The sequence below is a fragment of the Labrus bergylta genome, chromosome 8 (assembly GCF_963930695.1).
Source record: "Labrus bergylta chromosome 8, fLabBer1.1, whole genome shotgun sequence".
In the NCBI taxonomy this organism is placed as follows: domain Eukaryota; kingdom Metazoa; phylum Chordata; class Actinopteri; order Labriformes; family Labridae; genus Labrus; species Labrus bergylta.
This window is the reverse complement of record NC_089202.1, coordinates 30,366,058-30,380,916: the sequence shown is the minus strand read 5'-3', so window position 1 is coordinate 30,380,916 and position 14,859 is coordinate 30,366,058. Positions and strand designations below refer to the sequence as shown.

Genomic DNA, 14,859 nt, shown 5'->3' with positions numbered 1-14,859 from the left:
CCTCTGCAGGAACAGTGGAAACACTTTTCTCTGCTTATCACGGCCGTATCAAATCCCATTTAAAAAAAAAAAAAAAAACATGCGTTCAAGATCTGAGAGACCATGAAACTGATTAGAAACCACAGAGAGCTGTGAAGAAGACTCTAATCAGAGAAGTAACAGACTGAAACTTCATGAAATATGGCTGCTCAGCTTCACAGAGACATCAGCAGTCCACGCTCTGCCTGAAAGGTCCGGCCTGTGGGGGGCCCTAGAGGGTTTCAACAATACCAGAATTTTAAATTACAACCTCATTATACAAAGGCAACAAAAAAAAGAAGAAGCCCTGGCCACCCACAATGGGATCATTGCAGAAACTAATGAGCAGCAAGAAAGTCACAGATTATTTTCTGATCTGCAGTTTGGGCTCCTTTTTTTTTAACCACTTCTGAAATCTATAACAAGCAGAATCATAAAGGAGTAAGTTTGTCAGGATAAACATCGGCAATGTCTTTTTGCAATGTAGACCGTCCTCTCTCTTTCTCTTGCGGCAGCTTTGGGTTTAAAATATGACCCCTAGTGTTTAAAATGGGTACTGCAGTCTAAATTCTAAACATTGTAGAGAGCTGTCTCCCCCTCCTCTCTAGAGTGGATGCTCACTCAGGTCACCATGTGGTGGACTCTGAAGCTTCAGTGTTTATCCAGCTCTGCATGGGTCTGTAAACCTTTCTGTGTTCTAACCTCTCTCCATTTTTCAAAAGCATCTCCAATATTGATCCTAGTTTGAGCACGTTGAGCACACAACAAAATAACTTAGGGTCCGATTATATTCTCCAACTGGTCCCGTTTTATTGGGAATGATTAGTTTCTCGTCTGGCTTGGAGACATTTCCAATAGGGTCTAAAGGAGCTGAACTGCACTTGATCAATACTTCTATGTTTGTTTTTGTGTTTAAATCTGAGGATTCTTTGCACTGATCCGTGTTTTAAACAGTTTGTTTTGAGTGTTTCGAGGCTCTGCAGCCAGCTTTGTACACAGTGAGACTCTCTACCTTGTAGCACAGCAGCCACAGCTCAAACAGACCAACAGAAGAGAGGGGGGCAATGACAATGGCTTGTCCTCGACAGCATCTGCCCTCACATTACCCCCGCAGGATAAATGGGTGTCCTTGTTTTTTTTTTTTTTCACTGATGTTTACAGCCCACAGAAACGCTCTTTCTCTCTTCACTCCCCGTCTTTGTCATCGTCACTCACTCTCTCCCTTCAGCGTCTGACTCATAGCTTCCCTTCCTCTCGGGGGCCTCCCAGTGTGGAACTGCTGGAGGTTTAAATGCAGGTCATGTAGAAGAGTTGGAAAACTCGACTTCCTGTTTCTGTTTAAAGTCAAAGAAGTTTCACGAGGCGACTTTCACAGGATGTTCTGCGATCACACTTAAAGTTTCCTGGTTGAGTTCCTGATTGAACCGTTTATCTGACCGAGTTTCTCTCTGGGTTAAAGACCCGGCTCCTGCTCTTTGCCAGTTATTATAATGAGGGACATTAGCAGGCTTTATTTCTCGACATCTGCAAGATTCATGTAGGGAAGTGTTCAGACTTTACAATACTTTTACCATGGCAACCGCATTGTGACAAAAAATAGGAAAGAAGTGAACAAACTTTAAAGACTTAGACTTTCTTTATTGTCATTCAAACTTGTACTTTACAGTGCAGATAAGAACGACATTTTGTTGCATTTGGCTCGTTGTAGTGCAGGATAAAAAACAGCAGCATGTATTTACATATAAAAATAAGGTGCAGATATAAATAGATATAAAAAGAAAAGCTATGAGTAAAATTACTATACAGATAAATATATTGCATGTTATATTGTATTTTACAGTCCAGTGAGGTAGTCCTGTGTGGGGGTTTGAGGGGGAATGGAGAGATTATTTTTTCATGTTCAAAAGTCTTATGGCCTGTGGGAAGAAGCTGTTACAGAACCTGGAAGTTCTGCTTCGGAGGCTGCGGAACCTCTTTCCAGAGTCCAGCAGCGAAAACAGTCCTCGATGGGGGTGGGAGGTGTCTCTGCTGATTTTCTGAGCCCTGGTCAGACAGCGGATCTTTGTGATCTCCTGGATGGGAGGAAGTGGAGTCTTAATGATCTTTTCCGCCGTCCTCACCACTCTCTGCAGGGACTTCCAGTCGGAGGCACTGCAGGCTCCGGACCAGACAGAGAAGCAGTTTGTTATGATGCTCTCTATAGTGCCTCTGTAGAAGGTGGTGAGAATAGGAGGAGGGAGGTGTGCTCTCTTCATCCGACGCACAAAGTGCATGCGCTGCTGCACTTTTTTCACAACAGCTCTGGTGTGATGGGACCCGGTCAGAGTGTCAGTTATCTGCACCCCCAGGAACTTTGTGCTGCTAACTCTCTCCACTGCTGTGCCGTTGATGAGGAGTGGTGTGTGGCTGGGCTGGCGCCTCCTGAAGTCGATAATAATAATACTATGCTTTATTGATTGTTACACAAACATAGGCTGAAATACACACACATGCACCAACAGGATCCTATGGACATGCACTAATGGAGAAGTCTCAGAGTGAGGGGGCTGTCCACAGTGGGCGTTCCTGAGCTGGTGGGGGGGTTAGGTGCCTTGCTCAAGGGCACCTCGGCAGTGCTCAGGAAGTGGACTGGCACCTCTCCAGCTACCAGGCCAATTTCAAATCCTAATCCCTGTGTTACTTTAATACTCCTCAATACGTCTGTTTCAGAAGTCAGGTGTGTCAGACAGGAATGAATCCTTCAACAACATTTCTGTATTAAACTTTTGACAACGTATTTGTGAAATGTAGACGGCATGCAGGTATTTGCTTGGCATTTTTATAAAATAAAAACAAGAAATAACGCAATAACTTCTACTTTTTGCCGTGGTGTTGAAGCATTGTTTGAATGTTTTGATATTTGAAGTTCTGGCATTGTGTCAACCACTGCTGTATTTCAACAGTGCATTGCACAACTTCCAGATAATCTTGTTGTTGTCCTCACAGATGAATCTTTCCCACACAGTAACCTCTTCTTTTTTTTTTATTAGTTTTTTTTATACAGATTAATACAGTACAGTGAGCTCTTGAAATGAGCAAAAGATACAAAAGGATCAGCAACCTCCTCCATCACTCCCTCAAATCCTTGTCTACTGCCGGAAATTTCGATCACAGTTTTTAAACTTAAAATTCTGCAGTTAAAGGACAAGCAAGTGCTGGAATTTGGGTTTCATAGACCCTGAAATAAAAAGAATCACGTGGGGAAAAAAATAAGGAAATAAATTAAAATAACATACTGTGCGTTGGGAAAAATACAGAAGTGGACAAGTAGCAGAAAAGTGCAAAAGTATGGAAGAAAGGCAATAAGGATTCAAATTGTATGATATTAATATATCACAGATGTATATTCAAAAAGACTAGTGGAGGAGAGGAGAGTGTTTCTTTAAATTGATGAGTTTCTGAATGTGGTCCCCACACCTTTTTTTTGATTTTTTTTCGTTACAGCCATTGACCGAGTAGTGAATCTTCTCGAGGTCTAAACAGGACATAAGGTCCTTCAGCCGCTGACTGTGGGTGGGTGGGGCAGCATCCCTCCACCTCAGGCATTTAATAGGTGTATGGAGCGCATCCTCTCCAGGAAAGTCTTTTTGATTCAGGTCTGAAACGGCCTGAAATCGTCCAGTACGCTCGGGTTCAAGACCCTCAGAAATGTGATTGAGTTTGGCACCAATCGTGGGAGAAACAATAGATCCTCTGCACAGTGTGGTTCCATGCAAACATACTATTGACAAAGAGAGAAAGGAAAACTACATGTAGAAAATATCTCTGTGTGATGTGTGTCATCATGAGTTGCTGATTACCTCGGCTCTATGATGTTTGCTTGATAGGCTCATTGACCTGTGGATTCTGTTCGATGTGGTTATGACATTTTGACTTCAGGTCTGATGACATTTTGACTTCAGGTCTGAAATAACGGCCCGCTCTTATAAACGTTTGTGCTTGAAGATGGAATTGGTTTCCTTTGTTACAGAGGCAGGTTAATGATGTCTGACCTCCTTCAAAGCATAATGCCGTGTGTCCAATAATAACCTCTCCTGTGCCTTAACTCGCACATGTCGGCTGAAGTCTTAATCTCGCCTTTTGTGGAGAACACAGTGCGCACATTATTCATGATCCACTTCTTTCTGGTGGTGTTTTTGTGGGGCTGCAGGTTTACTCTGATTCCCTCCTGGCAGTAAACAGCAGCTCCTTGTAAGCTGAGAGAGAGGACAGCTCTCCTAATGAATTAATCATTGAGCTTATCTAAAGCCGCGGCTGTTTCTGTAACCAAATCGGCATTCAAAATGACCAACTCCAGCTGAGCTGTAGAGAAATGAAAATCACTTTCTCCTGTGTGTCTGCGGCATTTTCTTAAAGAACACAGCGTCGTATTTCGAGGCTCTTTTCGCTGGAATTAAAGCTGCAGAAGATCGTGATTTGCATAGATCAAACTTTTTATGTAACTTAGAGCCTTTATTTGTGATTTTTCAAACTTAAATGTAGAAATCAAGTATATCCTCTGAAAATAACTCTGTGAGTCATGACTGTCTACAATGGGTGTAACATCCGAGTCCCACTGTCTGTGATGTTTTCAGAGTTTTCAGAGTCCTATCTTCACTTTGTTTACATCGCCAGGACGGCCGGCTGACTCCTCCCCTCGTGTATAAAAGTTGTTTAATTGAGGGACTAGAGAAAAGAAGAATAACATACTGTACTCACTGCTTAACTGTGTTTCTAGATCACGCTCATTTCAGGTAAGTGCAGTGTGAAGATACCAGCATAACAAAGATCGCAATGCAGCGTGAGTTGTTTTGGTTTCATGCCGGAGCTCAAGGGCGAGAAAGATAAAGAATAAAAAGTTTCAGGGCGCCGGTAGTCTAGTGGTTTGTGCATTGTGCTGCAGTCACTGCGCTCTTTTCCAAATGTATATTATTTTTCCCCGTAGCGGATCGTGTCTTGTACTGCACATCCTCCTCGCTCTGGGTCTGATCGGGAAATAAACGATATCAAACGATCGGCCGTTGTCGTGGAGCTTCATGTGAGCGCCCGTAAGGACACGATTTATTCTTTATCTTAAATTGAATATATAATGAGATTGATTTCATGCTCCTACAGTCCTCTTTTGATTTCTTGCTTCCTGGAGGATGTAAGCGCTGAAACATCATTCACTATAAAGCAGAGACAGCTGGTTCTTCCTCCTGTCGTATTTTCAGTCTCTCTCTCTCTCTCTCTCTCTCTCGCCCCGCTCTGTCTCGCTTTGATTGCTGGGTTTGGAGCCTCCGGCCTGTATTTATGCCGCTCTCGCTCTCTGGAGACTTTGCTCTCAGTGCCGTCATCTGTCAGCTGATGGGGGGAGCTGGTTGGCCGGTATCCTCTGCGTTGGGCAGCGATCCCTCTCTTAACAGCGTCGACATGTCAGCAGCCCCCTCTGTCCTCTCTCTCTCTCTCTCTCTCTCTCTTTCTCTCTCTGGGTTATTAGTGTGCAGATCACTGGGGAGTCCGGCCCAGGCTGCTCCGGACTCTGCTGGTTAATTAGCCTCGTCTCCAGCTCTGTGGAGAGAAACCGAGCGTGCAACAACACCTACACTATGTCTGCTTTGTGTTCCAGGGAGTTAGTGAGGGCTGAAGTTTGTTCCAGTGAAGTCCACCCACAGACAAACCATAACCTGTTGTTAGACCAAAGTTACCTCTTACACTATGTAGATGTTTGTTGGGCAAAGTTGTGGTTAAGTTTTACTTTCAATAGACTTTTAATGTGGATAAATAAGTTGATATGAATTGTTGTTAAACTCTCAAACATGAGGATTTAAACTTCCTTTACTCAAAGGTCCAATCAGTGAGCTGTGTAGAGAGTGAGATGATAAAGGTATCTTACTCTCTGATCATTAAGGAAACATGCTATGTTGAAGTGCTGGCTTCTCTGACAACAATGCAGCAGCCAGTATGTCCTCCTTCTAACTTTAGATTCTGCTCCTGAATGCTCTGGATTTGTTTGGACCAGAGAAGGTAGGTGGTTTTAAGGCGACCCCCCCACATGGCCGTTTTGGACGCCCCTCGGTTTGCCAGATATGAGAGCAGTTATCAGGTCAAACCAACAAGAGAAGTGGTTCAGATAGAAGTGATTGTACCCGACCTAAAAAGCCTCTGCATGTTTCTAATAAGCTCCACGAGCAGAAACGTGCTCAAACTAGGATCAATATTGGAGATGCTTTTGAAAAATGGAGAGAGGTTAGAACACAGAAAGGTTTACAGACCCATGCAGAGCTGGATAAACACTGAAGCTTCAGAGTCCACCACATGGTGACCTGAGTGAGCATCCACTCTAGAGAGGAGGGGGGGAGACAGCTCTCTACAATGTTTAGAATTTAGACTGCAGTACCCATTTCAAACACTAGGTGTCAGAGTAGAATTCACTGAGGTGGAAAATATCCGAGTGGATCTGAAGAAAGCGAGCTCATCTTCATGTCTTCAATATTCAGTTTGTTGTCACGCATGTGAGCGTCTCTCTGAGGTCACAGCCCGAACCCAACCCTCAAGGTTGGCCGCGCAGAGCCAGCACTCGTCCATCTCTCACACCACTGACCTTTGACCTGCTCTGTGTAGCTGTGAGAGAAACCTAAAGCACTAAGCTCTCTCTGCTCATGAGGAGAGAAACCTCCTGGTGTTTGCTCTTTGGTCTCATAACTGGACTTTTTATGGGAGATTTCAGATGCGGATTAAAGCATCTTATCCTCATTTCTCCTCTTAATTAAATAGTGCATTAGATAAAATGTAAGAGTAGGGTGATCTCAAGCACATCAGCCCTATTAACACATGAACCAAACTCCAGAACATTTTCAGAGGTTTTTTTTCTTCCTTTTTGGACACAAACTTTTAAATTGTTCACTCTGATTTTATCTTGGATTTTTTTTCCGACCAGATACTTTAAAATGTCCAAAAGAACAGGAAATATTCAGAAAAAATTGACCGGGGTCCAATTGATGCAGAAGTGTAAAATCCTGCAGTTCCTGGAGTGTCCACTCGAGGCTGGCTGCAGAAGCACAGGAAGTCACATACACACCCATTCTAAAAAGCCTGTTTTGAAAGAGATGAACATGTTTACAGCCTGGTTCAAAAAACCAAATAGGTGTGATTAGCTCATGTTTCCATCGGCACATCATCTCTCAGGCTGGTCAACTAATAAAGAAATGGTTGCATCTCTAATTGCACTGGAAGCTAATAAATGGACTGAAAGAGGATTTTATTCTTTCTTCATAATAGTTTCTTTGGTCCGAATTATTCAGAGAAGTTTCATAATATCTGTTTGAAATATTAGTGACAGTGTTTTTGAAAAAGTCAGAAATATATTTGATCTTGTTCTGAACTGAGAACAAGCCAAGGATTATGAACTCATGCTTTGTTGTTTTTGATGAAATGTTCACTCTGCAGCAGCTGAACATCAAAAGCTGGAGCTGATAAACTCGACATATGACTGGGATCAGATGTTTGTTAATCTGAATGTGATCAGCAGATCGATGCGTGAAGTCACATTGTGCAGCTCCACTTTAATCCTCGCATGTTCCTGTTAAATCAGAGCGTGACACTCTGCGCACATGTGACGCCTCTTTGGATGTTTGAAATGTGGTGGCGCTCAGACGGTGACGTCGATAAGGAAAGTGAGATTCAACAAGTGAGAGAAAGAGGAAGAGTGACTTAGTGAGTGATTTCAGGAGAGGAACGAAGACGCAGCTCAAACTACACCGCCTCTATTTTCCATCTCGTGTCTTTCAAAGAGCGTCGGGGAAACTTTGATATGGAACTGATTTATTTATTTCTCAACCTTTAAGGAGCAAGTTCAGCCAGTTTAAAGGCCTACTGGGAGAAACCTGAGAGCGCTGCTGTGCTATTTCTTCTTTTACGACGACTTCCTCTTTGTTTTTTAAAATCTGTGAAAATGTAAAAACACTCAAACGTTCCCCTCTCTCCGTTCTCCTGCAGGTGAGGTGAAGATGGTCGACCGGCTTGCCAACAGCGAGGCCAACTCCAAACGGATCGCGGTGGTGGAGGGTTGCTTCGGCGCGGCCGGGCAGCCGTTGGCGATCCCGGGCCGCGTGCTGATCGGCGAGGGCGTCCTCACCAAACTGTGCCGGAAGAAGCCCAAGGCGCGGCAGTTCTTCCTCTTCAACGACATCCTCGTGTACGGGAACATCGTCATCCAGAAGAAGAAGTACAACAAGCAGCACATCATCCCGCTGGAGAGCGTCACCATCGACACGGTGCCCGACGAGGGCGACCTGCACAACGGCTGGCTCATCAAGACGCCCACCAAGTCCTTCGCCGTGTACGCCGCCACCGCCACGGAGAAGTCCGAGTGGATGAACCACATCGGGAAGTGTGTCGGCGACCTGCTGCAGAAAAGCGGAAAGTCCCCGACGGGCGAGCACGCCGCCGTCTGGGTGCCCGACTCCGAGGCGACGGTGTGCATGCGCTGCCAGAAGGTGAAGTTCACGCCAGTCAGCCGCCGCCATCACTGCAGGAAGTGCGGCTACGTGGTGTGCGGGCCGTGCTCGGATAAGAAGTACCTCCTGCCCAGCCAGTCGTCCAAACCGGTCCGAGTCTGCGAGTTCTGCTTCGTGCAGCTGACGTCGGGAGGCCTCTCCATCCGCTCGGACTCCATCAGCCGGCCGGGGTCAAAGTTCAACAGCAGCAACATGTCGGACGACGACGACGAAGACGACAGCAGCGACTGAGAGACGAAAACGCTCCTCCTGACGTCATCGTCCACACGTCCAGGAGGAACTACTTTCTCTCCTCTCCATCATCGGTCGTTCTCCGCCTCTTGAGGATTAATTCTCTCCGGAGGTCAAACCAAAATGTTTTATTGTTTTTTTTTTGTTTTTTTCCAGCTGGGATTAACCTCTTCCTGATTAAACAATCACATGTGGAATATACTGGATGACCTGCAGGACTCCAGGAAATATCTCCCCCCCCCCCCCCCCCCCCCCCCCCCCCCGTCTCTGTTGACTGTTAATCAGGCTGCAGCTCGTCACTACAGAACACAGCGGTGCTAACGAGAAGCATCACGTCCCCCTCCACCTTTCTCTTCCTTTTTAATGACCTTTGACCTTTTAATGACGGTGAACTACACATGATGACTGCTTGTCATTTCTGCAGGGAGATAGCACATGTTTGGTGCTCTAACCTTTATCCCCCTCTGTCCCTCAGGTGTGACACCAGAAGAGGCTTATTTTGTAACACACGTTTTGGTATTTTATCGGCCTGTTTTGTAAATCTGTCTCCAGCTTCATGTCGAGCTTAAAAACACTTTTTTATAAATAACAGAATGTAGACGTTACGCTAAACCCAGAGCTTTTCTAGCTAACCCTAATAATATAGATGCTTCTGACAAATCAGCTGGTCTCCTTGTGAGTGTTTTGCACCTGAAGACTAACTCTACCTTCAGCCTGTAATGTCACATAGTGCCTTGTGGAAATGCAGCGTTCGGAAAGTGGGGGTTGTTTTTTCTAAGTAACCCAGCATGCAAAAAAAAAACCCCAGAAACTTCCTGACAGGTAGAGCCTGAAACACATTAGACAGGAGCGAGTGTGTGTGTGTGTGTGTGTGTTGCAAACTGAAAGGATTAACGAGCAACAGTTCAATACAGACTCTCCCTGGAAAGTTTGTTAGCAAGAAGTTTGAATCAGCCAGATAATGATTTAGGAGTGATTAAAAAGCACATGTGAAGATAGTCAAAGGTCTTTTTCTTCCACTACGGGAACTTCACAACCTGGTTCTAGTTCCTACTTTCAGTCAGTTTGGGACCCCAGACGATGAACTGGTTGAATGAGGTGAAGAAGAAACTGGAGACTGCAGAAAGCTGAGCTGGAGATAAGTTCAGTTTTTCCCTCCTAGATTTTGATTCTGACACCTAGAATTTAGTTTTCACCAATTCAGGCTCCACTAGATAAACAGACAAACAGACAAACGAGATACGCTGATATGAGCAGCTGGTGGCTTTCATCCTGAGGCTGCAGAAAAGTAAAAAAAAAAAAAAAACCTGATTTAGTAACCGTGCTGCTTTACTCTGGGAGGGGGGTTCATAGAGCTCTAGCTGTGCACGGCTGATAGATAGAAATAGAATTTAAAAAGTCAAAATGAACAAGTTGCAAAGTTGATATCATCGAAGCAGGGGGCAATATTTTCACAATATTTTACAGCATGTCCTAACAGCACGTGGCGCAAGCGTCAGCGACTAAACCAGTCTGATTCTGCCGGTGAAGCAGCGCCGTCTCCCCCCCCGACGCCTTGTTTCTATTTCCCTCTCTGCAGCTCGCATAGACGTGGACGGGAAACGAAAAACGAGGGAGGCGGCTCTACACGGCTCTGATCACTCCACAGAGCTGGTTAGCTTGTTATACAAGGGGGAGATAACGGTGCATGAATAATATCCACATCCATGATTTAAATGTTGATCTTTGACCTTTGATCGTCAATCATCGATACTCTGAGTGTTGTGATTTGAGTCAACAGCTCATCAATACAAAAGCACCAGATGTCATAATGTTTGCGAGGGGGAAACAAAAAGTTCACAGATCAAAGAATGAAATATTTAACGGATGCAGTGTGGACGGGCACGAGTGATCATGGTCGATGCGACGACGTGTAACGCTGGCGTGCTGTCAGGACACGGTGTGAGGAACAACACTGACTGATGTTTTGTTTTGAATCACTGAAACCTGCAGACAAACGCCTGCACTCTGAACCCAAACGTTACCAACATGAACATGTTGGTAACGTTTGGACGGTTTCACCTCCTCGTCTGTCTCTCTGTTTGTAAAACACAAACTGCTGCCGCTCTGACTATTAAAATACATTTGATATCACGTTGTGCCGAAAAGTTTAGAAGATTTAAAAAAAACTCAAAAATGTGGCTAAACTGGTAACTTATTCCTCAAACTGTGCACCCAGTCTGAGAGAGTTTACAAAGACGAAGTCAAAGGAGGAAGTAAAACACAAACTGTGGATCCTCTGCAGAAAAGATGGCGGCTGCAGGCTCGGTTTCTGTAGTGGGAAAAGGTCTGAAGTCGCAGATTTATTTTAGATATTTAAAAAAGGTGTAGACTTATTTTAAAAGAAAGATGCTCAAAATATGATTTTTAATTTATGATTTACTTTTGATCAGAAACAAGATGTAAAAAATAGTGAAATGCTTTGAGTCTCTGTCAGGTCTTTGTCAGGTCTTGCATCAGTCTGTGTTCTCCCTCCTTGCTCAGTCACGGGAGGATTCTGATTCCTGGAAAAGAAAGTCAAGAAGTTAGTGCGTCGTCTTCCTGTCAGCGACTCTAAGGGTAACAAAACAAACGCCCCCCTCTGACTTCACCCCCCTCGGTGGAACTTTCTCTGCCATCACAAGCTCTTTAGCCGTCCTCTCTCTCTCTCTCTCTCTCTCTCTCTCTCTCTCTCTCTCTCCCTTCCTGTTTGTTTCTCTCTTGTGTTTCCACCACCAGAACTCTCCTCTCACTGCTCAGATCTCATGACAGGTGTGTGACTCAGATCATGTGATCAGTTTCCGTATCAGGAAGTGAAAAGGCCGCTCTGGATTATGGTGAACTACCTGCTGCTGAGCACAAAGGTCACGATCACAAATGTTGCTGTAGTCAGTTTCTCTTCCCTGCTGTCTCCTCTGAAGAGTTTCATTCCTGTTGTAGACGCCTCACATACTTTATATTCCTCCTGTTTATGAGCAGAAATACATTTTAAAATCAATCCTCCCTTACTTCCTTAAACCGGAGACGAGGACTCCCATACTGCTTAGAAACCGAGTCCTGGTCTTCATCATGTTCTGCCTGATGGGGTCCAGCTTCGTCTCAACAAAGGGCTTTAAACACAAGCAGTTTCTTTGCACACCATGTTGTGTTTAAAGGACTCAAACTGTCAAAAATACATGTTCAATCTCAAACCTCTTTGTGTTGAATCACAGCCGTAAACGATCCCCCCGCCCGTTCTGCTTCAGAGTGCGTCAGGGCTGCAAAATCAATTTAAGTATTGTTTATGTTGCAACACGGCAGAGTGCAATATGCAAACATCAGAAGCTGCAATCTTTATGATGAAGGTCAAACAGAGTGAGTGGCAGACACTGACTAATTAAGAACTTTTCAGGGTTAAATTCTCTCATTTTTGACGTTTAAAATGCTCCTGAACGCCACCGATGACTGAGCTCTCGCTCGCTCTCTCTCTCTCTCTCTCTCTCTCTCTCTCTCTCTGCTTGAAGCAGCGCACCGTTTGTGTTTGTTATCATCATGATGATTTATCAGACTGCAGCAAAAATGTATCTTTTTTTCTGTGGGCGCTGTTTAGAAGAAGAAATCATTTAGTTAAGGGGGGGTTATAATTATGTTATCAGAGCGTTGAACATTGCGATGGAGGACAGATCTGCCTCTTCACATGTTTTTATGACTGATGAGTTCAGAATGTTTGCTGCTCGTCCTGTCTCACACACACAGACACACACACACACACTTCTTCTACTCGATATATAAACACTGCTACCAGCCGAGGTCCCTCAAGAGATGTTGGCATGAATGTGTGGAGAGGAAACTGGGGGCCCGAAAACCTGAATTCTGACTCAGTTATGTTTATGAAACTCGCTGGATAAATCCTTTTTGATTTTTACTTTACCTTTTATTTTTTAATCTTTGTCTCTGGCCACAACGTAGGGTTTCAGTAGCTTCAGGTGCAGGAGGATGATGTGTGTATGAAGCTCTTCAGAGGTGCACATTGATAGAAAGTGATGGTTAATAAACGTCTCCACACCTGAAACACCTGAAGTCGACTCTACCTGAGATCAAACCGTCGCAGCTGCATCCAAAAGCTCCACCAGATGTGTATCTACATTTTAACTTAACTACTTTTAGGTCTCAGTTTGGTTTTTTTGGTGTGTTTTAAGACGAGGTCACTGGTTACCGTGGTTACGTACACTCAGCAGCAGAGCCGGGAGCAGAAAGGGATTCTCTTCTTTTTTTATTTCTTTTACGTTTTACAGATTTAATTTGCTGTTTGTGTGTTTTGTTGCTGCGGTTACAGCAACTGAAGTGATTGGAGAATTGAACATGATGATCACTAACCAGCTGTCCTTTATACTCGCCGAGGCCGCCCCCCCGCCCGTGCAGATGATGGAGGAGGCGGACACAGAAGCACACGGCGTCCGGGGGGGCCTCAGGTGTGCTGTGGATTGCACTTAAAGCTGGCACGTTGACTCTGATGCAGGTCCGAGTTCTGACGTCGTCCTGTCAGATCCACGGTGACCACGTCGGACGATTTAAAAAAAAATGATGATTCAGCGTTTTAATCCTGTTGATTTTTGTACATTTGTACAGATGTGTGTTTGGGTTTTTTGTTTTTGTTGTACAGTTCTGAAATGACGATGTTTTCCCTGTGCTCGGCCGTCCTCCTCTTCCTCCTCCTCGTCCTCTTCCTCCTCCTTCTCCTCCTCCTCCTCGTCCTCCTCGTCCTCTTCCTCCTCCTTCTCCTCCTCCTCCTCCTCCTCCTCGTCCTCTTCCTCCTCCTTCTCCTCCTCCTCCTCGTCCTCTTCCTCCTCCTTCTCCTCCTCCTCCTCATCCTCTTCCTCCTCCTCCTTCTCCTTGTCCTCCTCCTCCTCGTCCTCTTCCTCCTCCTCCTTCTCCTTGTCCTCCTCCTCCTCCTCCTCTTCCTCCTCTCCCTCCCCTTCCTCCTCCTCCTCATCGTCCTCTTCCTCCTCCTCCTTCTCCTCCTCCTCTTCCTCCTCCTCCTTCTCCTTGTCCTCCTCCTCGTCCTCTTCCTCCTCCTCCTTCTCCTCGTCCTCCTCCTCCTCTTCCTCCTCTCCCTCCCCTTCCTCCTCCTTCTCCTCGTCCTCCTCGTCCTCCTCTTCCTTCTCTTCCTCCTCCTCTTCCTCCTCCTCTTCCTCCTCCTCCTCCTCGTCCTCCTCGTCCTCCTCCTCCTCCTCCTCTTCCTCCTCCTCTCCCTCCCCTTCCTCCTCCTTCTCCTCGTCCTCCTCGTCCTCCTCCTCCTCCTCTTCCTCCTCCTCCTCTTCCTCCTCCTCCCTGTCAGTATCTGCAGCTTGTTCACACTCCACAGCTTCTTGCATCAGTGAGTAAACTTTTCTTCACTGCTCCTCAGTAAAGTCCTTCATGAAGCTCTGTTGATCATGACCTTTACCGGCCGCCATGATGGTTTGGAACTTTTTTGTTAGTCTCTGTCTGGGTTAATCGATCAATCAAATGTGTATTTGTATAGCGCAACATTCATAACAAGTTGTTATCTCGAGACCCTTTACAAAAAGAGCAGATAAAAGACGTTACTCATTGCTATATTACAACGACCCAGTGTTAATCCATCATGTGCACTTTAGCAGAAGTTACAGAGGTGAGGAAAAACGTCCTTTTAGTGATCTTCTGAAACTGCGCCGGGTTTGAAAAATGGGATACGGGGGACATGGGATGATATGCAGGAAGAGGGATAGGGAACAAGGGGGCGTATCAGCTGTCCTCTCCAATAAAGAAAAACTTAAAAAAGCTGCAGATCCTGAGATCTGAGGAGAGGAGACGTCCTGAGCGACTGAAAATATGATCAAGTGTTTTTTTTTTGTTTCATGCAGGTTTAATTTCCTCTCTGTTGCTTTATGGTGTTGTTTTTTTTCTTAGTTCTTTTATTTTGTTGTTTTAATTCTTTCTAAAAGCTTCTAAAAAAAAAAGAAAAAAAAAGAAGAAGGGCTAAATCAATCAGAATGTAACCCAGCATATCCTGTGTTCATTACTAAACCTCTCAGAAACCTTTACGTGTACGTTGTCTATAAATAACTTAAAGATG

At 44.9% G+C, this 14,859-nt stretch overlaps 1 protein-coding gene across 2 annotated transcripts in view; it reads left to right on the top strand.

Moving 5' to 3' along the window:
- Window positions 1-14,859, top strand: part of plekhf2 (pleckstrin homology domain containing, family F (with FYVE domain) member 2) — a 31,294-nt gene extending 16,435 nt beyond the window's left edge. For both annotated transcript variants that reach the window (XM_020654606.3, XM_065957568.1), the window contains exon 2: window positions 8,014-14,859. In XM_020654606.3, the coding sequence (XP_020510262.1) occupies window positions 8,025-8,765 (741 nt within the window). In that variant the 5' untranslated portion in view covers window positions 8,014-8,024 and the 3' untranslated portion in view covers window positions 8,766-14,859. The remainder of the gene's footprint in view (window positions 1-8,013) is intronic.